Here is a 26,118-nt window from a genome sequence, read left to right as displayed (position 1 = left end):
GCTATTTTGAAATAGCGAGTCCACGCTGAATCACATTTAAAGCCAGCCGGAACCAAGTCGGGCAGGGCATCAGGTCAGGAGTTATTTTGTGTGGCTGCTGCCTGAGGCTATCTGAGGCCTGTGCTTAAAGGGACCCCCCTGGACAACCAGTTCTCAGCTTTTCCTGCTTGCTTACCTACCTTGATGAGGGACAGCAAAGCATTTTGTCTCTGTGTGCTCTGGTTGCCCTCACTTGGGATACCACAGCACTCTGAAACATGGAGCTGGAGCTGGAGCTGTCCCTGGGCACTCTGGTGCTTCTCTTGGACGCGTTGCTGTGAGCCTGGCTGCATTTTCTGCAGCTGCCATCCAGACATCCATCGGGGGGCTGTCAGTATCCAGGAGGCCCTGAGGGAAAGCTTACACCCTGAGGAGCACTAAAAGCCTCCCTGGTCTGCCCCACTGGGGGCTTGTGCCTCATTCCTCCCTCACGTTCTTCCACTTACCTCTCCCTAACCCCCTTCCTGATGTCAAATAAAATACACGTATTTTCATAAACACAGACTCTCTTTATTTAACAAAACTGGGGAGGGGTGAATGAAACTCTGGTGAGACTGGGGAAAGGAAGCGGGAGAGGGGAGAAGAGAGGATGGGAGAGGGGTGGGGGAAACCTGGGAGGAGGGAGCTGGAAGGGGGAAGCAAAGGGAAGAAGGGGGAGGAGAAGCTCAGGGCTCAGGGTTGGGGGTCTCGCTGGACAAACTTGATTGTCATGCAAACCTGCTCCTGGATTCGCATGTGGCCTTTGGTGGCCAAGGTAGCAGCTATCCTGCCATAGGTGGCCACATTCCTCCGTCTAGTGCGAAGATTATGGACATTGGGGGCATCCCCCCCAAACCTGAATAAGGTCCATGATCTCCACCCTGGACCAGGAAGGCGCCCACCTTCTCCAGCCCCTGGCAGGCTCCTGGGAGCTGACAGACTGCTCCTGGGGAGCGGTGAAGGGCTGGCTGCCACTAGCTTGCTGGCTCATGTTTTGGGGCCACTGGGTCAGGGGCAGGCTCCTGGGAGCTGGCAGACAGCTCCTGGGGAGCGGTAGAGTGCTGGCTGCCAGTAGCTTGCTGGCTCATGTTTTGAAGCCACTGAGTCAGGAGCAGTGACTGCTCGCTCTGGGCTGGCAGGCCTGGAGCTGGCACAGGCCCTGTGGCTGGCATAGGCACTGTGGCCAGAATCAACCCCTTTAAGGGTTCTGGGGAGGGGGGAGGGAGAGGAGTGTTTTTGGTTGAGGCTGGAGTGGCCACCAGGACACCCATGGAAGGCTGGAGGCCCCCTATTTCAATATAAGTGTCTACACAGCACTTATTTCAAAATAGCTATTTCGAATTTGGAGTTATTCCTCGTGGAATGAGGTTTACCAAATTCAAAATAACTGCTGTTATTTCAAAATAAATTTACTGTGTAGACATACCCTTAAAGACTAACTGGCCCACCCAGTAACGTCTTTGTTCAGTCCCTGTGTGAAGGTGTCAAATTTGCATATGAAGACCCGTTTCTCAGTCTCTAAGGTGCTACAGGACCACTCGTTCTTTAATTTTTTTTTATATTACAGACTTACACGGCCACCCCTCCGAGACTTTTAGGGATGTGAAAGTGTAACAGTATGGGACAGGGTACATATGGAGAGCAAGATTAAAAGCCGGCTTCCCACGCACGCTGGTTCCCAGGGAGCCGACTGCCACCTGCATGCAACTATGTAATGGCTGAAAATTTCAGTGGTTACACAGTTACTTAATTACATGCATTTTAACATCCCTAGTCCATGCTGATGACAGGTTCTGCTCAATAACGATCCAAAGCAGTGTGGACCAACACATGTTCATTTGTCTCATCTCAAGGTTGGTTTTCCCTTTTGGAGGTTAAAGTTCTAAAATTTCTGCAGTGTTACTCTTTTAAGACCACTGGAACCATGCTCCACACCTCATTTCTCTCAGATTTTGGAAAGCACTTGAGATAGTTAAACCTTGAATTGAGAGCTGTAGCTGTCTTTAGAAATTTCACATTGGAACCTGTTAGGAGCGGATGGGGTAAACAGAACTTCTTTATTTCCCACGCACGTTTACTTTGGGCATTCAACACGTCTGAGTGGCAACAAATTGGCACCAATTAATTCCTTTTATCTATTTTAGTATGTTAATTCACACACTTATCACTACTTTTCCTAAAACCTATTTAGTAAGGTTAACTCCCATAAAATAAATATTAATAATGAACAGAATTATAAACACCGCTAATTACTATTTACAGAATTTCTAATTGAATCACACTTTTTTACACTACAAACTTTCTAAATCAGCATGTTACAGAGATTACAAGAAATTTAACCCTGAAGATATTTATACAGAACCAGTGAGGATAAGCAAAAGATACCACAAAGAAGAGCAGCTGCATGCTTATCTATTTTTCTAGGCTGCAAAAACAAAGGGAAAGAGCATGTTCAAGGGTAATGCCTACTGTGGCTGAACTCCTTACCATTAATGTATAGTCATCGCAGACCCCTATTCATTTTTAAATATCCCAACAGTACCTTCTTTTTGCATGGTCATAGCTGCAGTGAAAGTGTTCTTAAAATGAAAACACATGCTGGGTCATTATTTGAGACAGCTATAACATGGACTATATGGCAGAATGCAGGTAAACAGAACAGGATATATACAAGTTATTTGATCATAAATTTAATTAATGTTTTAAATGAGTGCAATCAATGTGGAAGTTATGTCCTATGGAACAGTGGATAAACATTTGTATGCTTTTTCATGCTTTAACATATCCTGCATGTAAATATTGTGCAATGCCAGCTACAAAAGTACCATGTTAGGTGACACTAAATAAGAGGCAGCATTATATCCTGTAAATGTAAACAAACATTTATTTTGGCAACTGGTTGAACAGGAAGTAGGATTGGGTGGACTTGTAGGCTCTAGCTTTACATTGTTTTATTTTTGATTGCAGTTATGTAACAAAATCTACATTTTAAATTGCACTTTCATAAAAAAGAGAATGCACTACAGCACTTGTACGAGGTGAATTGAAAAATACTGTTTCTTTTGTTTATCATTTTTACAGTGCAAATATTTGTAATAATAATAATAATATAAATTTTCTTCTTTCTAATGTCGCGTTCAATGCTGTATTTCTTCATCAAAGTTGGACGTCCAAACTCTCCAGACAGTGAACAGCGTTGCTGGTTGGTTGGGGATATCCTCCAGTGAACCAATAAATTTTCATGTTCGGCATTCCGCAACAATGTGGCGTACAGTTTGCGGACTGTCAGAATCACAAAGTGAAGATGGCAACAAATGACATTTATGCAGTAGATAAATATATTATAATTAATTATATTGTATTATATATTATAAATGAACACCATACACTTTGTATTCTGTGCTGTAGTTAAATAAAAAAATAACAATTTCAACTGGTATTCTAATTAATGTGATTAAAACTGCGATTAATCACTATTAATTTTTGAAAAACAACGAATGGCCTGGTAGCACTTTATAGACCAACAAAACATGTAAATGGTATTATGAGCTTTCATGGACACAGCCACTTCTTCAGATGACTGGAGTTTTGAGTTTAGGATGTGCAGACCCAAAATAAATAGGGGAGAAGGGGGAAGAAAAAAAAGGAAAGGGGCGGGAAACAAGGAGCAGAGGGTATGAAAATATCAAAGGGAAAAACAAGTAGGCAAAACTAGTAACTTATAGGCACCTAAAGATTGGATAGTTAAAAGAAGCAGATAAGGATCATAGGATAGCAATTAGATAGGAAGGGTACTAACACAAGAATCTATACACACAAAGAGCTGTTGGCACCTTCATTGAATGTTAGGTTATGTCCCAGCCAGCCATTATCGTGACAAAACACTACATCAAGTCATATAGTCACCTACATCTTTCTTAAAGACTTCATCCCACCCAATTGGGTTTATGGCAATGATTCAAAAGATGTTTAGTACATCTCTGGACAATACAGGTAAGTGGGTGCCTGTATAGGAAATGTACATGTTGTCAACCAAGAATGGTCAAACAGCCCCAAATCACCATTCTGGAGTTTGGTCAGGAAGAAGGAAGATCCACTAGGCAAAAATATCTCCCTCCACTGCTTCCTGCCTAACCATACGGTAATTTTTATTTTAAACTGGGAAGTTCCTATACAACAGAAATATGGCACCTATACCCCTCAACCTTTGGTGATAAGCAGAAGTGCTTCCTTGCCACCAGTGACCAGGAATGAAAAACACCCAAAGAAACTGCTGAAAAAGGTTAATTTAAAAAAAACCAAGAGATAGAATGGACTCAGTATTTGGCAACCTTTTCTGATGTCATGGAAAAGCAATTACTGCACTTTCAGGACAGTAGCTCCCACAGCATGTTGTTCAGCCCCACTTGGGACCAGCATAGGAGCTCAAGTGTGCAGAAATTGAAAACTTACATATATGAACTCTCCCCTGTCTAGTTGCTCTGCAATAACTCTCTGCACAGCTTTTTTTACTCACCCAATACACAATATATGTTATTTTCAGGGGCTGGGATATTTCTTTCAGGATTGTGTTCAACATATTTTCAGGTTATTTATTTTTAAATTACTGATAATATTCAAACGCTTTTAGTACTTGAAGTGAGATTTCACAGGGTGATAAATTTAATGAACACAAGCAAACTTTATTATTACTCTATTCCCACTTTTAAAAGATACGGGATGAAGAATTATGCAAATTAAGCTAAATAATTACCAGCATTTGTAAGAGAAACTCTGATCTCCTGACAATGCAATTAATTTAGAAGAGAACACACAAATAGATTTTTCCAATCATAGAACACTAGAACTGGAAGGGACCTTGAGAGGTCATTGAGTCCAGTCCCCTATCCCCCACGGCAGGACCCAATACTGTCTAGATCATCCCTGATATATGTCTATCTAACCTGCTTTTACATATCTCCAGAGATGGAGATTCTACAACTTCCCTAGGCAATTTATTCCAGCATTTACCCACCCTGACAGTTAGGAAGTTTTTCCTAATGTCCAACTTAAACCTCCCTTGCTGCAGTTTAAGCCCATTGCTTTTTGTCCTAGCCTCAGAGACCAAGAACAACAATTTTTCTCCCTCCTCCTTGTGACACCCTTTTAGATATTTGAAAACTGCAATCATGGCCCCCCTCAATCTTCTCCTTTCCAAGCTAAATAAGCCTAATTATTTCAGTCTTCCTTCATAGGTCAGGTTCTCCAGACCTTTAATCATTCTTGTTGCTCTTCTCTGGACCTTCTCCAATTTCTCCACATCTTTCTTGAAATGTGGTGCCCAGAACAGGGGACATAATGCTCCAATTGAAGCCTAATGAAATAGGTACACTTGAACCTCTTTGATCTGGCAATCCTGGGAAATGGGGTATGCCAGATTAAAGAATTAGACAGGCCAGGGAGAGCACTGCAGGGTCTGGGCCTGAGGGGGATGTTGTGGGGTACTTACCTGGCATCCTGCTCCCAGGGGCACACATTGCTCTATGCTCCCTGTCACTCTCTGTCACCACCCTGTCTATTATAGGAGCAGTGGGGAAAAAGCACCTTGCTGTGCTGCTGTTCCCCCAGCTGAGGTGGAGAGGGAGAGTCAACATGCAGAGTCACTTCCTCCTCCATCTACTAGAGTCTGTACCACAGGTGTTCTTGTAATAGGGACACGGGGAGTATGGAGGTTCATGTGTATTTAAGTATGGACTTAACAGAAGATGCTTCTGGGTCTATGTTGATAATACTGGCCTACATTAAAAATCTTTTCCATTTAAGTCAGCATCTGCAAGTAGACTATTTCTGGGTATTTATCAGGACTAGGGATGTAACAGTGTAGTCGATTAACCAATCAACTGACAAAACAATTTTTTTTCTCCAAACTGATCATGGTTTTGCAGGAATAAGGCCTTTCAGCACGTGTGATAGAGCTGGTGAACTCTGCTCATTTTAAAAGTTTCAGAGGGGTAGCCGAGTTAGTCTGTAACAGGAAAAACTTAGAAAAAAATCAACAAATAGTCTGGTAACACTTTAACAAAACATGTAGATGGTATCATGAGTTTTCATGGGCAAAACCCACTTCTTGCCCATGAAAGCTCATGATACCATCTACTTGTTTTGTTAGTCTTTAAAGTGCTACAAGACTGGTTTTTTTAACTTTTTCCTCATTTTAAAAGTGAGACAGATAGATCTGTAGGTATTATCAATAAACAATAGGTACTGTTCAGGCTTCTTCATGCAACTACGTCAGAACATATTTACTTTGACAAACAATACAGCTATCCTTCCAGCTAACTCCAGTAACTTTTTTTCTGAGCAGTCTGTAAAATTAGCACAGATTCTATTACACATTTAATATGTTTATTAAAATACAAGCAAAGAATTATTTGAACCTAAAGAGAGAGAATTTTTATTTAGCACTGCATTTTATTTGTGCATTTCTTTTTGAAAATACAAAATCTAGTATTTTTAGAAATTCTTGAAACCCTAGCTTAACATTTGAGGGAGGTAGTATACACTGAACTAAAAAAAAAGAAAATACTAAAAATTTGTATTCGTAGGGTTATAAGATCATTTGGTTACTTAACTTGGATAAAGCTTTATATACTGTGTCCTTATTGAAGGTACAAGGTCATGTGAGTGATCTACAGCTCTGATAAGATAGCTACCTACCATATACATACAGCAGACCTACAAGTAAGTACTATACAAACAGTAAATACCAAATGATTAACTTGTAGTATATAGATCTATGCAACTGTCAACATGAGGCATAGAAGCTAAATTTTTCCCTCACTATACACATAGATTAGATAAGAATCACACATTTTAAAAAACACAGAAAAACAAAGGACAAACCACTAAGGTTAGGAAGAAGGTTAAACAAGCAGCACTAAGATAACCCTTAAATCTACTTCTTTAAAAAGCATTTTGTTTGCCTTAAGTGTTTTGATAGCTCCAGAAATATTCCTTTAAAATTGAGAGAGCTGAATATTTTTGATATTCAATGAAATGCTACAGAGTTTTTTAGCTCTATAAAAATGTAATTCCAACATATTTTCAGTCATATTAACATGACAACACTACTATGGGGACAAAGAGAATGTATATGGAATCTCCCATCTAATGTACATCAGGAACAAAGAGATGGGAAAAACAGATTTTATTGTCTTAGAATTGGACTTCTTAACAGACTTCTTAAAAACTGTAAATATTTATGCCTACTAAATACTATGTTTATTGCATTTGAAATTAATTACAATTATTATTTAACCTTAATAAGAGTATGGCTGGTTTATTTTTAAATGTTTTCTATGTTTTTGTTTCAAATTCCTGTGTGCTTCTGTCTAATTTTTAAGACCTTTCTAGAGCTATAATTGTCATTTTCCATTTATATGCATATTCTATTTAAACAGGAGCCTCTTGAAGAAAAAAGCAGTAGCAAACATTCATTTAAAAGTCTTCTTCAAAATGAAGGGCTATTTTGTTATATACAAAAAACTACATACTTCAATCAAAGGAAATACATTCTATATAAGCACTAAATAAAAGTTACAGTACACTTTTCAATCATTATCCTCTAGCTAAAACACTATTCAAAGTCAAACAATGAAAACATATTACTGGGCCAGACTCTTTTTTTGTATTCTAGCGCCAAGACTAATTTATGTTATGTTGGAAAGCAAATCCATGCTGAGAGCCAGAGTTAAAAGTGGCTCCTTGAAGCTTCCTTCCACCACCATGAGGATGAATCTAAACCAGACGGGATATAGCCCACTGCCTATCTAATTGCCTTTTTTTCACAGCCCTACTATATTGGCCTAAAAAAATGTGATTTAGCACCAGTAATAAGAAAGAATGACACTAGAACAAAGGGAAACTATATGATGCAAATAAGCAAGGTAAATAGTAGCCATAGTGGCAATTCTTGTATTTTTTCCTTCATCTTCAGGCTAATTCTCAAGTGGAAATGGAGAGCCTCCTTGAGGTTCCAAACACAGCCCACAGACAAGGTGGTACCATCTTCACCATAAGCCTAATGGAAGATCAAGTGATCTATCTATATTGTCCATAAGCACCAAAAGCAGTAATACCAATGAACCAAAAAAGAAAACAAGTTTGACAATCATATCTTACATCAGACCTATTTAGATTTAGAAAATAAAGCATTCCTTAAAATCACGTGTAGTCCATGGTCCAGTGTGCTTCAGGAGCAGCCCTTGGGACTTCAAACTGTGGCAAGTTGGGAGAACTTCCTGGTTCCTGCCAGAACTCACCCTCTGCCCCCAGCAGGGTCTCAGCACTGACTGAGCTGTGAGCATGTAGGCAGCAAGCAGAGAGGAGGCGGCTGACTTTAATTCTGTTCTCTGTTCTTTACAGAATAAAGCCTGTTCTGGGTGATTTGTCTGTGTGGATCTGATCTGAGGTGTACAGACACCCGACACAGAGCACACCAAGGACCCCTCAGGCCTAGTCTCCCAAAGTTGTGAAAAAAGTCACAAGACTTCTCCTATATTGAATAACATCATTTTGGGCTCGTGAACACAAGGACCTACACACAGGCCCACCCTTTCTGAACAAATTATGTAAAAAAGCAATGGCAAAGGCTTAAAACGATGAAGAAGAAATGCATATGAATATGCGAGTGCAAAAAATAAAACATGCGTAAGATAAAATGCAAAAGTTTTATTCACAGAAAACATCAAATTGAGAATAGCTGCCATTTATTCAGATGCTTATTTATAAAATTGTGACACACACACATCAATTTAGCAATTTTGGAACAGGACTAAAACAGAAAAGAAAATGGTTTGAGTTAAACCAAGTTTACTATGAAATAACTAACAAAACATGAAAAGTATCAGTTAATTTAGCACATTTTTCTTCCTTTAGCAGCAAGTTTAGCTATAAAATGCTTACAGGATAATGAGTCTCGGGTAGGGTTGCCAACCCTCCCAGTTCTCTGAGACTCTCCTGAAATCTCACCCTGTGTCCTGGAGGCCACTTCAGCCAAACTAGGAGATTGTGGGCACAAACAGTCTGGCAGCGCAGTGAAACAAAGGCACACTTCCTGGCTGCAGTCACTCCGCACCACTTCAGGAAATGGTGGGCACGGTCCTTTCTGACGGAGGGTGGGGGGGGGAGCAGACTGGAAGGAGGAGGCAGAGGCAGTCTCCATGTGATATCCCTGTCCCAAGTGTTCCCAGCCAATGGGAGCAGTAGAGATAGTGCCTGAAGGCAGCGGCACGTGGAGACTCCTGGGCCTCCTCCAACCGCCACCTCCAGAGGGATGTATTGGATGCTGTCAGGAGCTTCCTGAGGTAAGTACCGTCCCCACCCTTACTTCTTCCCACACCCCAACCACTAGCCCCAGTCCAGAGCCTGCAACCCAAGCCTCTGCCCCAGCCAAGCCCATACACTTTTCCACACTCAAACTATCTCCCAGAGCCTGAATCCCTCATCCTCTCCCACATCCAAACTCCCTCCCACAGCCCACTCCCCCTCCTGCAACCCAACCCACTGCCCCAGCCTGGTGTAAGTGAGTGAAAATGGGGGAAAGCGAGTGACTGAGGGAGAGGGGATGGAGTGAACAGGGGGTGGAGCCTCAGTGAAGGGCAGGATAGGGGCATGGCTTCAGGGAAGGGAAGGGGCAAGAGTCTATGGGTTTGTAGGATTAGACATTTGGCAATCCTTGTCTTGGGTCAGGAGATTTTGGTTCTACTTTTTACTCTTTCAAAGTGTTGCTGTGAACATGTGGATAAGTCACAAACTTTGTATGCCTCAGTTTCCCAGCTATAAACTGAAGCATATGAACTACTTCAGTACCTTACCAATTTTGGAGGGGAGAAAGAGGAAGAGAATGAGGATAGACTGATTTCAATCTAAGCAATGATTTTAAAACAGCAAACAGGGCAATTTGATTTCATTATACTTCCTGGCTGCCTGGAGGAGGGAGATCATCCTGCAGCTCCTTTCCCCACTTCCAGGGCCTGGACTTGGTGGCAAGGCTGCATCTGACACTGACACAGCACAAAGTGGAGGTCTGTCCCACTCCAGAAATACCCGAGTCCTGCCCTTCCACGCCACGTGTAGCACGGAGTGGCAGGGCAATCCTCAGGAGTGAGGTTGGAGCGCAGTGGCTGCCAGCCAAACCCTCCCTTCCCTCTCCCCTCCCCGGGGACTATAGAATAGTTGAGTAAGCGATAAGAATTCTTAAGCTTACTCAACTATTCAATTAACCGATACTTAACATCCCTACAATGCACATGTAATTTTTACTGAGATTTAGCTAGGTGAGTACACTAGATCTCCACCCATGAATGGCCTTGCCTAGTTTAACTAGTGGTAAAACCATAGTTCCTTGTCACCACTATGTATTTACACTGGGATAGCTATCACATGTTAAATTAGCCCACAGTAAAAAAAAACCACACCCCTTCTGGCAGTGAAAACGAAGCCTGAGTCATAGAGACAAGTATGTTATGGAGGCATGCCTAATCCTGGGAGAGGCAGACACTTCCTATTCTGCTTCTTCTCTCTTCCCAAACAAACAAGTTAGTCCATCAGCATTTAAGGCTGCACATACTAAGAGGTTTAAACAAAGTCACCATAAGGTGTTACCAAAAGTTCTAGAGCCAGATTTCAATGGAATTCAATTCCTATTTAAAGGCCTAAGAGCTGCCAATCACTCCACAGCTGTTCATTATGGGCATGGTTGCTGAGCACTTTTTAAAATCTGTCCTACAGAGAATAAACGCTAGGAATGACAAGGTAGAAAGTAGGGATACTAAAAATTGAGTAATAGGGTAACTGTGTAACTGCTAAAAATCTCAGTGGTTACGCCATAACCCGCGTTGTGGTCTCTACAACATAAAGCTTAGCTTTATATTGCAGAGCCCAGAGCAAAGCCTCCTTGGGAGAAGGACCACCAGCCCCATTCCCAGGGAGGTGACTTCGCTGCTGCAGTGAAGTCACTTCCTCTGGAATGGAGCAGGTAGCTCTTGTCCACCTGGCACCACTCCTGAAGGAGGAGGCTTCACTGTGGCAGTGAAATCTCTCCAGGAGAGGAGATGGGAGCGAAGCTGGCAGCCCTTGCCTGCCTGGCTCCTGTGGATAGGAGGTGAATTTGCTGCGTGTTAACTGACACGGTTAACCAATAAACATCTCCTTATCAGTTAAACCATTAGTTCTTTACTCTTACCCATTCCTACCAGAAACTTTAAAACTGACATTTATTTGTTTTATTCTTTGTCTTCACATGACACAAGTCTGTTGTCTGCATGTTTCCGAGATCATAAGAATATAAGATGTGCTGAATGCATACTAGGTGCCCCTTCATACAGACTGCATAGTACATTACATTACGCACCTTTTATTTGGTTAGAATCTTTAAAGCTAGAAAAATGACTAACTCAACAGATGTTTTGATATCAACTACCCTCCTCAGGGCTTCATATACCACATGACTTCAAGTTGAGACATGACATCACTCCTTTCTAAGTGATGTCAAAGTACCCATGGCTTTTATAGATTCTTAATTCAGAATTTACCATTTATCTTCAAAACAAGGTAACACACCATTAATTTTTGATAAAATAATCTCCAGACAAAGGCTGCATCAAAGGCTAGTATATAGAAATAGTCCTGTCAGCTCATATCTGTTCATACTGAACTAATAGCTCTTAGGGCATGAACTCCTCCATCCATAATAATAGATGTTAACTGTAAAAGCTTAATTATAATCACTCATGACTGTCTTACATGACAAACTATACGTTAACAGTTCTCAGAACGGGTAGGAGAGTCTTTGTAACACTATATTCTTTATTATCACACACTCAGACACTGTGGATGCATCCAGACTAGCAAGATTTTGCACAAAAGCTTTTGCGCAAAAACTTGCTAGCTGTCTACACTGGCTACTTGAATTTGCGCAAGAGCACTGACTTTGTAATGTAGAAAATCAGTTCTTCTTGCGCAAATACTTTCACGCTCCCGCTCGGGAAAAAGCCCTCTTGCGCAAGTATACTTGCTCAAGAGAGCCAGTGTAGACAGGGAAGAGCTGTTTTGCACAAAAAAGCCCCGATGGCTAAAATGGCGATCGGGGCTTTCTTGTGCAAAATCCCGTCTAGACTGGTCACGGATGCTTTTGCGCAAAAGCACTTTTTGCACAAAAGCATCCGTGCCAATCTGAACGCGCTTTTGTGGAAATACTTTTAACGGAAAAACTTTTCCGTTAAAAGTATTTCTGCAAAATCATGCCAGTCTAGACGCAGCCTGCTAGATTAATATTCAGAGCAGTGTTGCCAGTCAGGATTTGTAATATACATGGTGGATTTAATACTGGGTTTTCCTGTAATCATTATTACTCTGTCACTGATATGATCATTAGATTTACTCTTGAATTAAAGACACAAGCACAGAAAAGCAATTCTGCAAATTAAATAGTATCATTCTTGTGTTTAGCAAATCTATTACTTTGATCAATCATTTGTCAATGCCAGTGAAAGATTTATGAATTAACTAATACTTTCTTAGGTGTATAACATTACTGAAGGGCAGGCAGCATTTTTATCCATCAATGCTCATTCCCACTCCAAATCACCTAAATAAATAATAAATCAAACAAAACTGAACCATAAAAAACCCCACCCCAGGCACAGCTTTTACTCTGAGAAGAAAGAACAATCAGAAACTCAATGAAATCTATTAAGAATTCCTCTACTGCTACTGATTTTACATGAGAGGTGCTCAGATATTATGATAACTGACAGCAATATAAAACTCCTAAAATAGAAAGATAAACACAAGTCCATATATATATATATATATATACATATATATATACTCTGACTTTCATTACTTTGGATATGGTCCTTAATTCACAGTGAAGCCAATGGGGGTTTTGCATGCAAAAATGCCTACTGTCCCAGAAGTTTGAATTTCAAAGAACTGAAAAATCAGTTGCTTAAAAAAAAAAAAAAAAAGTGTCTTAATACATTTTATTCCTTGATCACTTTTACTTGTGATAAGCAATGTTCTCCTCTGCACCACACTGCTCCCCCCTTATCCTGCAACCAACAAGTACATCCAATAAACAGATGTTTCCCAAAGTATAGGGTGCTTCTGCTCAGGTGTGAGTGAAAAACTACTTTTGGTGGCAGAAGGAAAGTATGTCAGAATTTCAGTTTTCATTTTTTTTTAATCTCTAGTTCTTACGATTGTGACTAAAATGAGAACAAGAGAGCTAGTGTATGAAGTGCCCCATTCATCTTAAGTGATGATAACTTATATGCGCCTTTACATGTCATCATTGTTACTTATTTCACAGCTCAAAATAAATAAGGAAGGAAGGAAAGTTTATATTATGAGCATTCCGCACAGCCATGTGGACTCTTGGGCAAAGTGTGTGGGGGGGGGGGGAGAGCACGGCTCTATACTCCCACAAGGGGTGAGGACAAAGGGCAACTTGCCCACAGCACTGCCAGGAGCGCAGCGAACCCCTCCCTCAGCCCTTAGTGCTGCCTGTAGTGAGCAGTGCTCTAGCAGCAATTTAAAGGGCCCAGGGTTCTAGCCTCCACTGCTGCTACTTTGGCAGCATCGGGGCCAAAGCCTTGGGTCCTTTGAATCACCAGGCCCCAGAGCAACTGCCCTCTTTGCCCCGACCCCAGTTGGTGAGCTTATGATATCTACACATATCACGAACCTTGGGGTATGGGGAGGAGTGAAGGATTAGCTAAGGAAGAAGGGAAGGAGAAGATGTGGAATATGCTTAAATTAAAAATATAACATAAGAGGCTGGAGCGAGGGGATACACCTTATTTTACTTTCTTGATTGGAGCATCCAGGTTTCCAAAGTCTGGGAAACACTTCAAAAATTCAGGACTGTAAAACATTTGAACCACCAATAGAATAATATTTCCATTCTATTTCTATATTTACATCAGTCACAATCTTCTTAGCATATGTGACTAGGATTCATTAGTAACAATGAGAGAAGTCTATAAGGCTTTTACATTTTTTATTACAGTAGATTAATTTTAAAAATTTAACAACTGAAAATTGTGTATCTAGAATGAAGTTCCAGATGAGAGAACAGTCCCCATTTTTCTTCCCCACTTCACCTACAGCTTGGAGCAATTTGCACTGCCTTTAGTCACTGTGTACTGTAAAGTTGCTGCAGTGCATTTCATAAGTATTATGGTAGAATTCCAGAGGCACAAAAGCATTTTAGAATATTCAAATCTGAGATAGCACAAATCTTGTGAAAACAAATGGTGATGTAAATGATTTTACTCAAGGAAGGGTAAATAATACAGTGGCATTAGAAAGTGTAGTCTTTTGTCCAGGATCACTCTGGATGGGATGAGGGGATGGCCTAAAATGAAGAAAGCTGAACGGACAAAAGGGAATATGTCTCAGAGGAGTAGCCGTGTTAGTCTATAACTTTAAAAATGAGTAGTCCTGTGGCACCTTAGAGACCAACATATTTGTTAGTCTCAAAAGGTCCACAGGACTACTCATTTTTAAAAGAGAATAAGGCCAGGTCAGATGGAAGGGAAAGCCAGCGGGGTATGGTTACATCCAAATGAAAAATGTTTGTAGACAAGGAAGAGCAAAAAAGAGGTGCAATGAGAAAGAGGGAGGGAGGGAGAGAAAGAGGGGGGAACAAGAAAATACAACAAAGGCAAGAAAAAAAAGCACAAGGATAGATAGAAACAAAAGAAAGGGAAGATAAGACAGACTACATATTGACAATCACACCACCACCTCAGGAAAAACCGGTTCAGGCACTGGGAAGTGGTACAGCTACAGGGCATGCCTGAATCACCTGACAAACTATTAGAGGAAATGCAGTTTTTAAGAGAAAAATAAAAGGGGCAGAAAAAGAGGAGGAAGAGGGCACTATTTCCTTTAATGTTCAAATGCTTCCTAACTGATTTTAAAGTGGGAACTTGCCCTCCTCCCCATCATTTTTATAGCTCGATTTTCAGAATCTAAACCAGGGGTGGGCAATAAAATGGTGGTAGTTTGCCAGGGTTAGCCATTGGCAGGCTGCCACTATATTTACCTGCAGGTACAGGTGATTGCAGCTCCCTGTTCTAAACCCTGAGCAACTTACACTTTTCTCTGGCATCTGTTTGTCCTTTCTCTTACTGAGCTCCTATCATAACTATTTCAGCTCACCCTATGTGCACGTTTTGCCTCTGGTTCTGTTATAGGTCTAGCAGACTCTAATGAAACACCCCACAAGTTTAAATATCAAAATCTCAGTAGTTGCTCTTTAAATGTCTGAATTATAGCACCAGTCCCACAAAAAGATTACAGAACTTAAATCAATCTCAATTTTTTCAACTGAAAATAAGATACATATTTTTCTGAAACAAGTTACGTTCCTCAGAACAAGGATTGTATTTGCTTTGATCATTTCACTGTGATACACCTCCATTTCTACAGGAATAAAAATGAATACAGATTTTTTTCTATTGTTTTAAATCCTTCTGGTTAAAAAGTCACATATTTGCTTAAAACACTGCTCTGCAATAGATGCCTCAATATTTTCATCTTAATGTCTTGCTTATTTTAGACACTATTTATAGATTTTAGGAGTATATATTTATTCTGAATGAAATATACAGATCTAGCTTGCTCATAAATGTTAACAACCAGAAGTTAAACGGAATCAATTACTACAAACATCTTCAGGCTCCAATGCAAGACAGGAATTCAAAGCATGCGTTTGAGTATTTAATGGCGTTAATTTCTGGCTTCATAAAAACCACCAGCTTCACTGAACAAGTCCATGCTTTTCCCACATTCCCACAAAAGAAAAGACACTGAAATAATTAAAAGTGCAAGTTGGATATCTTAGTATCATACTTAATTAATTAATTAGTTGGGCTCTTTGTAAATCAGACTGAGTAAATGTAGAGTTCCATGTATTACAATGCTTATAGATTATTTTTAAATGGTAAGCATAAAGAAAACAAGCAAACAATATGAAAACAACTTCCCCAAATAATGCTGTTTTTTTAAAGTTTAGACTGATGCATGCCCTGCTGTTGTACTTCAAACAGCCATATTTATTGTGTGATTTATCTTAGACAATACCTGTACATAAATTTTATACTGAACACAGTTCATTTAACTGTTGGTTTAAATCACCAAATTCCTCAAATATCATCTAAAAGTTTAAAGAACTACTGCACCAATCTACTAGTAAACACAGTATGTCCTACCTGGAAAAATAGAAGGTCTTTTCTTAAGGCGCCTTGGGTGTATAGGTTCTAAATTCTTAACATTTCTTTGAAACTTTCCTTTAATGTCATTTCCTAGGAGAAGGTCTGGTGGCAGGCTACTCCGTCTTGTTGATTTATAATCAGTCTGATATGAATTCAGTTTACTCTTAGTCCCAGAGTACAAACTGCTGTCATCAACTGCCATTAGAACAGACTGATTTGTAAAGCTATCCAGCATAAAACCAAACAATAAAAATCTGCTTAAAGGCTTATTTAACTAGTGGTTACACTCCCAAGCAACATCTGATGTTCTCATGCCTGACTCTGCACTTGTTTGGTAAGTTCAGCAAGCTGATAGGCGTGGGCTAAAACAGGTGTAAAATTACTATGTAGCCCCTCCTTTCAATAGTTACACAGCATAGGGGAGGAGATTCACTGAAATCATTAGATTAAAAAGTTTTGGATATCTGGAAAGTTTCCACAAATCTGAACTCATGCAGTAAGAGCTGACAAGAGGGGGAAACTGCTTAACAGCCACTGTATGGAGTACTGTACTTCATATTTCACCAATGGCATTTCTCAGTTTAATTCATTAATATTGCATTTGTATGACAAACTAAACAACTATAGCTCAGCTGTTAAAAAACAAAGAGCACAGGCCCTCTAGGTATCTGTCAGGGGAAGGAAGGTACAATTTGAGTGTCCGGTATATAATATAAAATATAAATGTCTGGTATGTTCTAAATAAGGTGTAATGTAGATTGTGATGTAATGTCAAATGTGTCCAGTATTTTTGCTGAAACCATCTGGCAACCCTAGTGCTGCGCGGTGCTCCAGCAGTGATTTAAAGGGCTCAGCATTTCAGCCACTGCCACGGTAGCAGTAGCCAGGACTCACGGGCCCTTCTGTATCATCGGGCCCATGGGGCAATTGTCCCCTTTGTTCCCCTTGTCCCCTCTGTCATCCGGCCTGCGTATACAGACAGAAAGAAAGGTCTGTGCATTCCACTTAACCAAAAGTAGGGATACCCTGCCAGTGAAACCACATGAAGTTTCAACAAACTTTTCAACAAAAGCTCTGGATTTTAGAAAGTCATAAAAGAAGGGTGAGTACACCAGCCTTTCCCAAAACTTGCTAGATTTCTAGCTAGAGGTTTGTGAATACACAGACAAAATTCACTACTAAAAGTAAGCCATTAAAATTCAGCATCATTGCAATTTACCATAAAACCATTTACTGAATTTGTCTGACGTGTGTTATTGGGATCGATACAAATCTGAAAATTGATGGGAGTAACGGTACAAAACCATGTGACTGGAGACTGCCAGAAAAGTTCAAACTTGTAGAAAAGAGTAGCCAGCAGATATTGCACAGCTGAAATAAAAATAACTTTTAATAAGCCATAGGGTAGCAATTCTACAAATATCAACAGCCAGTCTTTATATGACTAATGGTAAACAGGGCCCTGTCAGAAGATTACCCTGCCTCTGCAGAGGTTCCTCTTTGCTTTCTTTTAAAATTTTCCTCTGCTTTCAAAAGAAGGATTTTCATATTGTTTTGCAAAGTGATAGATTTAAGAGTTTATCAAGAGGGTCATGACTAAGAACTGTTAAACAAATTGAATCCCTGGATTCAGATAATAGGGGATCCAAAACTCATCAAGGCTCCCACGGATGCTAAAATTATCTATTTAAACAATGCACCTATAACAGGAAAAATCAGAACTAAGTAAATGGGTTGACATCCCAGTGTAACAGCTGGGATGGTTTAACTGTAGCCTGATGAAAGTGAAGTTGGTAGTTAAGAGTCAACGAGCAGTGGTCCTTAAGATATTTGCAGATCCTGGCTTCTTTCCAAATTGAGAGTTGCATTAATGCCAACAGTTGGAATGGGTCAGTGTCTTCAATCCATGCCTTGTGACTGGTTGGAATGGAGACTGCAGACTGAAATCGAGAGTGTGCCAAGCCAGAAGTGCTTTACTTCACTGTGTTTGTGACTAAGACTCACTTCTGTACAGAAGTCTATAAAGAACAAACAAGTTCTCTCACAACGCACTTCCAAAAGAATTCATGGAGTCGTGCAACTTAGTGCAGCGTGCATACAGCAATGCATCCAGTCTAAGCTAACCTGATCACTACATGGGTTAACTCTGCAGTGAATAAATACAGCTCTTGGCTGTTACATTCACCAAACACTACAGTGATAAAGTCTGTTTGTTTTATTCTTAAGTTCTTCAAAAATAAAGTCTACATCTCAGATCAACATATCAGTTCCATCAGGTCAATAGCTATGTAACAACCCTGAGATTTTCAAAGTCACATCTAGATTAGACTGGATTGAAGGACTTGTCTACACCTGGAAATTTACTAAAACAGTGGTCACCAACCAGTAGATTGGGATCTACTGGTAGATCTTGGAGCCTCTGATGGGTGATCCTGACTGGTTTGGCCAAGAGGCTATCAAGTGCCAGCACTTCAGCTGCCCCTCCCCACACTGCTGCTCATCTCTTGCCCTTTGCCTTGGAGCCATCCTGCTCTCCCCCGCTTGCTAAGCAAGGCAGGTAAGGGAGAGGAGGGGGCGCTGATGTCAGGGTGCCCTCTTTCCCATCCTTGTCTATCTCCACAGAACATATGGACAGGGTACAGGGCTTAAGATGGAAGGAGTTTTCTAGCTCCTTTTGAGAGTGGTGCGGGGCCAGGGCAGGGGTGAGTCTGCCTTAGCCCCACTGCATCACCACCCAGGAGCCACCTGTGGTAAGCAGTGTCCAGCCGGAGCCTGCATCCTGAACCCTTGCCCCAGTCATAAATCTCATTTCCCCTCTTCCTGGAGGCCTGGCTTGCTCACTCCATTTCCCCCACCCTGCATAGCAAGCAGGAGGTTCCTAGGGATACTCCAAGGCAGAGGGCAGGAGCAGCAGGGGCAGTGCGGGGAGGGGCAGTTGAAATGCCCACACTTGATAGCCTCCTAGCCAAACCAGACAGGATTACCTGTCACTGGCTCCAAGATCTAGTAGTAGAGCCCGATCTACTGGTTGGTGACCACTGATGATCTTTATTGACATGTTCAAAGAATTCTAAAATAAGAAAACAAATATTTATTTATGGCTTGTCTACACATACAACACTGTAGCAGCACAGCTGCATCATTGCTTCTGGAACAGTGCTTCTGCAGCACTTAGTGAAGATACTACCTATGCCACGGGGAAAGCTTCTCCCATCAGTCTACATACTCCTCCTCCCCAAGAGCGATAGCTATTTTGACAGAAGAAGCCTTCCCATTGATACAGTGCCATCTACACTGGGGACTGCATTGTAGTTATACTGACACAAATATATAGTGTAGTCTAAGCCTTAGACTTGTAAAGGCTTTCAACAAGGTCCTTCCCAAGAGGTTACTAAAGAAACTAAGTAGCCAGGGGGAAATAGTCAAAGAATTGTTGTGGATCAAAAATAGGCTAATATACAGAAAATTAAGTGTAGGAATGAATGGTCACATTTTCATCATGGCTAAAGGTTAACAACAGGGGGTTGAATGGTTTGGTCCTCCATAGTTTCCATACATGTGTTGCCACGGGAGCTTAATAAACACAGGGACTTTCCAGGCAGGAAGCTCTCTAGCTGCTCCTTAATGCATGGCTTTTTTAGTTTGTATCGTCACACTACACAGAGGGCCTCAAGATTCTATACTAGGTTCAATGTTGTTTAATATCTTATTAATCTGAAATGTGCACATGCACACCCACATTTGGAATCCAGACAGGAACAATCACTAAAGAAGAATCAGATTTCTCCATCATCTTCAAATGCTCAAGTCAGTGCCATCAGCTAAGCAGACAATAAGTGCTTCTGCTTCCTTCATGTTCTATAAAATATTTTTTCTTTCAAACTAAAATTCTATAAATGAAAGCTAAAGGACAGAAGTAGCAGAAGTATTGGGGCTGATGGGAAAGGGGCCCAGCTAGGGCCATCCCATCCCCCAGCACTGTCCTACACTCAAAACTGTGCAGAACCCCTCTTCCACTCTGGAGGCACTAGGACACCAATGGTGACTCCTCTTCCTCACCTCATAGGTTACAGAGAGGAAACATCCAGAGATTCCATCTGGTAGGGACAGAAGCAGCTAAAGCAAGAACCACTGCACTGGGAAGAGGAGGTAAAATGGGGCGCAACTGAGAGCCACCCCTATGCCTCCCAGAACTGTGCAAGGGGCATTAGTCACCCAATTACTGGGGCACTAGAACCCATGTGGTGCCTCTCTCCCTCCCCTACCACATGGTCTGCAGCGAGGCGCCAGTAAGGCAGTCCAAGCAGTAGGAACAGAAGCAACCACAGCAGGGATCTTTGGATCTCTGAAAATTCAGATAAAGTTCAGTCAAAACTAGAGAAAGTTATGTTCTATGTTAAGTGGCTGTCTGTTCTAAGTCCCCCACCCCACAATCTTTTTACCTCAGTTTTAGTTGGCACCTGCCCCTCCTACGCTCTCTGCTCACCTTCCCATCAGTTTTCTTTCCTTTTAGTTGATGCCCTCTTAAGGAATGCCACTTCCCCATCTACCCTTAAAAAATCATGGAACTAACATTTGTGGCTATCACACTGTCCACTCAGCTTGTGTTATTCCTATGACCTCACCCAGCAACTTCCTCCTTAATTGGAGGAAGGGACTATTTATGACTCAGGGTATGTCTACACTTGCAGCCTATTTCGGAATAGAGCTGCAAATGTAGGCATTCAGAATTGCAAATCAAGCCTGGGATTTAAATATCCTGCGCTTGATTTGCATCTTCCCAGCTGGGCGCCATTTTTTGAAATTTACAAGCCCGGAATAACTGCCCACGTCTACACGCGGCAGTGAAACGGGCATTCAAAATGAAGCCCTATTTCGAACTACTGTTAAACCTCATGACAGGAGGAATAACAGGTAGTTCGAAATAGGGCTTTATTTCGAACATCCATTTCACTGCCACGTGTAGACGCCGGCAGTTATTCCGGGCTTGTAAATTTCAAAAAATGGCACCTGGACAGGAAGGTGCAAATCCAGAGCGAATGCCTACATTTGCAGCTCTATTCCGAAATAGGCTGCAAGTGTAGACATACCCTCAGTGTTTACACAGTGCCTAGCACAATGGGGCCCTGTTCTTAGTCACCCTTAGGCAACAACTTAATATGTTTAAGTAATAATTTAATAATTGAGTTGTATTTAGATTAAACTAACCAAAACATATTTATGAAACATATTTCAGGCCAATAAATTAACATCACTTTACATAGCTTGCTATAGCTTTTAATGTTGCGGAAGGCAGGAAGATCTAATGTAGGAGGGAGTTAAAAAGAATGGTAATTCAGTACTAGACTACAAAACAAAAATACAATTTCAGTATATCCTCTACCTCCTTTTGGGAAGGTGGATTATGTATGCTGACAGGAGAACCCTTCCCACTGGTATAAGTAGTTTTTCACTGAAGTGTTATAGCAGTGCAGCTGTGCTACAGTAGCATTTCAAGAATAAACAAGCCCTTAGCTACAATAACTACACTGCTTACAGAGTCAAGACAACAGGGAATTGCTTGGCTATGTGGACTTTATAGCTCTGCTAACTAAATCAGAAAATTGACCGTTAAGCAGCTAATACAAAGATCCATGATGAGACTGAAATAAACAGTGACAAATAATTGGTAAGCATTAGGATACAATAATCATTGAATGAATAAGGCTATATACATCTTATAAGAAAAGAGTACCATTACCAATATTTGAACTCTCTACTTCTAATACATCATGCAAATAAAAAAAACTTCCTTGGAAATATATGTACATAAAAAGTAAAAAAATGTTAAGGCACATCTGATCACTCCCACATTGTACAGAATGCTTGTCACTCACTAATCTGTGCTTTCCATATGGCCCTCGTCTTTCCCCTCCCCCGCCCTAACCACGCACAGTGAAAGTAAAAGAGAAAATTATCTTCTGACATAACTCCTTTGAAAACAATGCAGTTATGTCAGCAGAAAAATTGGCTTAACATCTCCAGTTTTAAAAAATACTTCATTATTTGACTGACACATTTTGTACCTTTAATTTTTTTAACAAACTATTATTTGTTTACCAGTAAACAAGACAAAAGTAGAAACAATAAATTCTGTCCATAATGTAGCAAGTCTCTTGATACTAGAATATGCACATATCCTATTAACAGGAAAACTGACTCATATTTCAGTCTTTCCTGTGCAAAGAAAAATTCATGCACAGCTAATATAAACCAGTGATAATTTCAGTGTGATGTTCCATGCATAATGATTGGTACAGTCTCACATCCATGCTAGTTTGGTCAGCTGATCTTGACTTCACTACAAGAACTGTGCAAAGAATAGCATGGACATAAACAGATTAAGAAACAAACTGGCTGGAACTGCTCCCTGCAGACTGCCTCAGAGCTGTCAGCACATGCAGCTTTTCACTCATTCACCACCCTGTCTTCTATGCTTGACTGATAACTCACAAAGTGGGCTTTATTCCAATAAGCACAGACTTAGGGAACTGCTTCCGGTTACATACACATCCACAAAGTTAAGGTTTTATTAAAGTGATCAAATCCCTCCGCCTCTTTGCATAATTTCACATCTTTATATTAATTATACCTATTGTCAGGAGCAATAATATGATTATAGAAAGATGAAGACATGAGGCTTACATAGGCATTGTTCTTATTAGACTGTACTGTTTGGGTGTAAAAATACAATACAGAATACAATAAAATACAGAAGGTGTATTCAGTGTGTTTCTACTGCATTTGGGGAATAATAATAAAATAATAATAAAAATAATGAAACAACAAATATAAGGGTTACAGATTTCAGACCACACCTACACTCCAATTCATGTATCAGAGGGGTAGCCGTGTTACAGATCCATGCAGTCTGGATCTGCAAAAGTGACAAGGAGTCCTATAGCACTTTATAGACTAACAGATGTATTGGAGCATAAGCTTTCCTGGGCAAAGACCCACTTCGTCAGATTCATGTAGTGGAAATTTCCAGAGGCAGGTATAAATATGCAGGCTAGAGATAACAAGGTTAATTCAGTCAGGGAGGGTGAGGCCCACTTCTAGCAGCTGATGTGAAGGTGTGAACACCAAGAGAGGAGAAACTGCTTTTGTACTTAGTTAGCCATTCACAGTCTTTGTTTAATCCTAAACTGATGGTGTCAAATTTGCAGATGAACAATAGCTCAGCAGTTTCTCTTTGAAGTCTGGTCTTGAAGATTTTTGGTGAAAGATGGCTACCTTTAAATCTGCTACTGTGTGTCCAGGGAGACTGAAGTGTTCTCCTACAAGTTTTTGTATATTGCCATTCCTAATATCTGATTTGTGTCCATTTATTCTTTTACATAAGGACTGTCCAGTTTGGCTGATGTATATAGCAGAGGGGCATTGCTGGCACATGATGCTGTATATTATATTGGTAGATGTGCAGGTGAATGAACCAGTGACCGTGTGGCTGATCTGGTTCGGTCCTGTGATGTTGTTGCTGGTGTAGATATGAGGGTAGAGTTGGCACCGAGGTTTGTTGCAGGGATTGGCTCCCGAGTTAGAGTTACTGTGGTGCAGTGTATAGTTGCGGGTGAGAATTTGCTTCAGGTTGGTGGGTTGTCTGTGGGCGAGGACTGGCCTGCCTCCCAAGGCCTGTGAAAGTGAGGGATCATTTTTCCAGAATGGGTTGTAGATCACTGATGATTCGTTGGAGAGGTTTTAGCTGAAGACTGTAGGTGATGGCCAGTGGTGTTCTGTTGGTTTCTTTCTTGGGCTTGTCTTGTAGTAGGAGGCTTCTGGGTACATGCCTGGCTCTGTTAATCTGTTTCCTCACTTCCTCGTGTAGATATCGTAGTTTCAAGAATGCTTGGTGAAGATCTTGTAGGTGTTGGTCTCTGTCTGAGGGGTTGGAGCAGATGCGGTTGTACCTTAGTGCTTGGCTATAGACAATGGATCATGTGGTGTGTCCAGGATGGAAGCTAGAGGCATGAAGGTAGGCATAGCGGTCGGTAGGTTTTCGGTATAGGGTGGTGTTTATGTGACCGTTACTTATTTGCACTGTGGTGTCCAGGAAGTGTCTCTCTTGTGTAGACTGGTCCAGGCTGAGGTTGATGGTGGGGTAGAAGCTGTTGAAATCATGGTGGAATTCTTCCAGAGTCTCCTTTCTATGTGTTCAGATGATGAAGATGTCATCATTGTAGTGTAGGTAGAGAAGGGGCGTTAGTGGACGAGAGCTAAGGAAGCGTTGTTCCAGGTCAGCCATAAAAATGTTGGCATATTGTGGGGCCATGCAGGTGCCCATACCGGTACCACTGGTTTGGAAGTATATATTGTCACCGAATCTGAAATAGTTGTGTGTGAGGATAAAGTCACAGAACTTAGCCACCAGTTGTGCTGTGGCATCATCAGGGATACTGTTCCTGACAGCTTGTATTCCATCTATGTTTGGGATGTTTGTGTAGAGCGCCTCTACCTCCATGGTGGCTAGGATGGCATTTTCTGGAAGATCACCAATGCATTGTAGTTTTCTCAGGAAATGAGTAGTGTCACAGAGATAGCTGGAAGTGCTGGTGGCATAGGGTCTGAATAGAGGAGTCCACATATCAAGACAGTCCTTCAGTGAGTGTGCCAATGCCCAAGATGATGGAGCATCCAGGATTTCCAGGTTTGTGGATCTTTGGTAGTAGATAGAATAACCCCGGTCTGTTGATCTGTTCCTGTGCTTGTGTAGGGAGAGTCCTGAGCAGATGGTGCAGTTTCTTAGTGTATTCCTCAGTGGGATCTGAGGAAAGTGGACTGTAGAATTTGGTATTGGAGAGTTGTCTGGCAGCCTACTTTTAGTAGTCAGACCTGTTCATGATGACAACAGCACCTCCTTTATCAGCCTCTTTGATTATAATGTCAGAGTTGTTTCTGAGGCTGTGGATGGCATTGCGTTCTGCACAACTGAGGTTATGAACAAGCGATGCTGTTTTTCCACAATTTCTGCCCGTGCACGTTGGCAGAAGCATTGTACGTATAGGTCCAGACTGTCATTTCGACCCTCAGGAGGAGTCCATGTGGAGTTGTTCTTTTTGTGCTGTTGGTGGGAGGGTTTCTGTGTGTCAGTGCGCTGTTCAGTGTTGTGTTGAAAGTATTCTGAGAGTCAGAGGTGGCGAAAGTAGGCTTCCAGGTCACTGCAGAACTCTATCATGTTTGTGGGGGTGGTGGGACAAAAAGAGAGTTCTCAAGATAGGATAGACTCTTCTGCTGGGCTGAGTGTGTAGTTGGATAGATTGAGGATATTGCTGGGTGAGTTAGGGGTACCTCTGTTATGGCCCCATGTGGCAGGTAGGATTTTAGACAGCTTATAGTCCTTTTTCCTCTGTAGAGAAGTGAAGTGTGTAATGTAGATCTCCTGACTTATTTTAGTAAAGTCTAGCTGTGTGGAAGTTTGTGTGGAAGGTTGTTTTTTTTATGGAAAATCAAGGGCAATTGGAGACACAGGGACCGTGGCTGGGAGCAGCGGGAGACACTGAGCCAAGGAAACACCCCACATCCCCTTCATGCCCAGACCCCACACCCCCTCCCCCTCACATATACCCCTCCCATACACCCCGCATTCCCATCCAACTCCTGCACTCTCCCTCCCATCTAGTCTTCCCCACCCCTAGTCCACTCCTGCACTCTACCTCCCAGTCAGACCCTGCACTTCCATCCTGCTCCTGAACCCATTTTACCATCATCAGTGGTTGGCTGGTGATCCATAAAAGGGTCTGTGTTGAGTGGGGTGGGCTATAGGACAAAACATTTGAGAACCGCTGCCATAGAAGCT

At 41.4% G+C, this 26,118-nt stretch overlaps 1 protein-coding gene across 12 annotated transcripts in view; it reads right to left on the bottom strand.

Moving 5' to 3' along the window:
* FRY (FRY microtubule binding protein) overlaps window positions 1-26,118 on the bottom strand; it is a 349,943-nt gene that overhangs the window by 278,857 nt on the left and 44,968 nt on the right. For 2 of the 12 annotated variants that reach the window (XM_089775557.1, XM_089775543.1), the window contains exon 1: window positions 16,281-16,930. The exons of 8 other annotated variants lie outside the window; for them this stretch is intronic. In XM_089775557.1, coding sequence (XP_089631683.1) covers window positions 16,281-16,518 — 238 coding nt within the window. In that variant the 5' untranslated portion in view covers window positions 16,519-16,930. Of the gene's footprint in view, window positions 1-16,280; window positions 16,932-26,118 lie in introns of those variants that run through there. 2 more of the 12 variants (XR_016348538.1, XM_089775544.1) reach the window with 2 other exon arrangements.

Source organism: Pelodiscus sinensis, chromosome 1, assembly GCF_052426305.1.
Source record: "Pelodiscus sinensis isolate ZL-2025 chromosome 1, ASM5242630v1, whole genome shotgun sequence".
Classification (NCBI taxonomy): Eukaryota; Metazoa; Chordata; order Testudines; family Trionychidae; genus Pelodiscus; species Pelodiscus sinensis.
The sequence above is the reverse complement of the archived record's forward strand: the minus strand, read 5'-3'. Positions and strand labels throughout refer to the sequence as shown.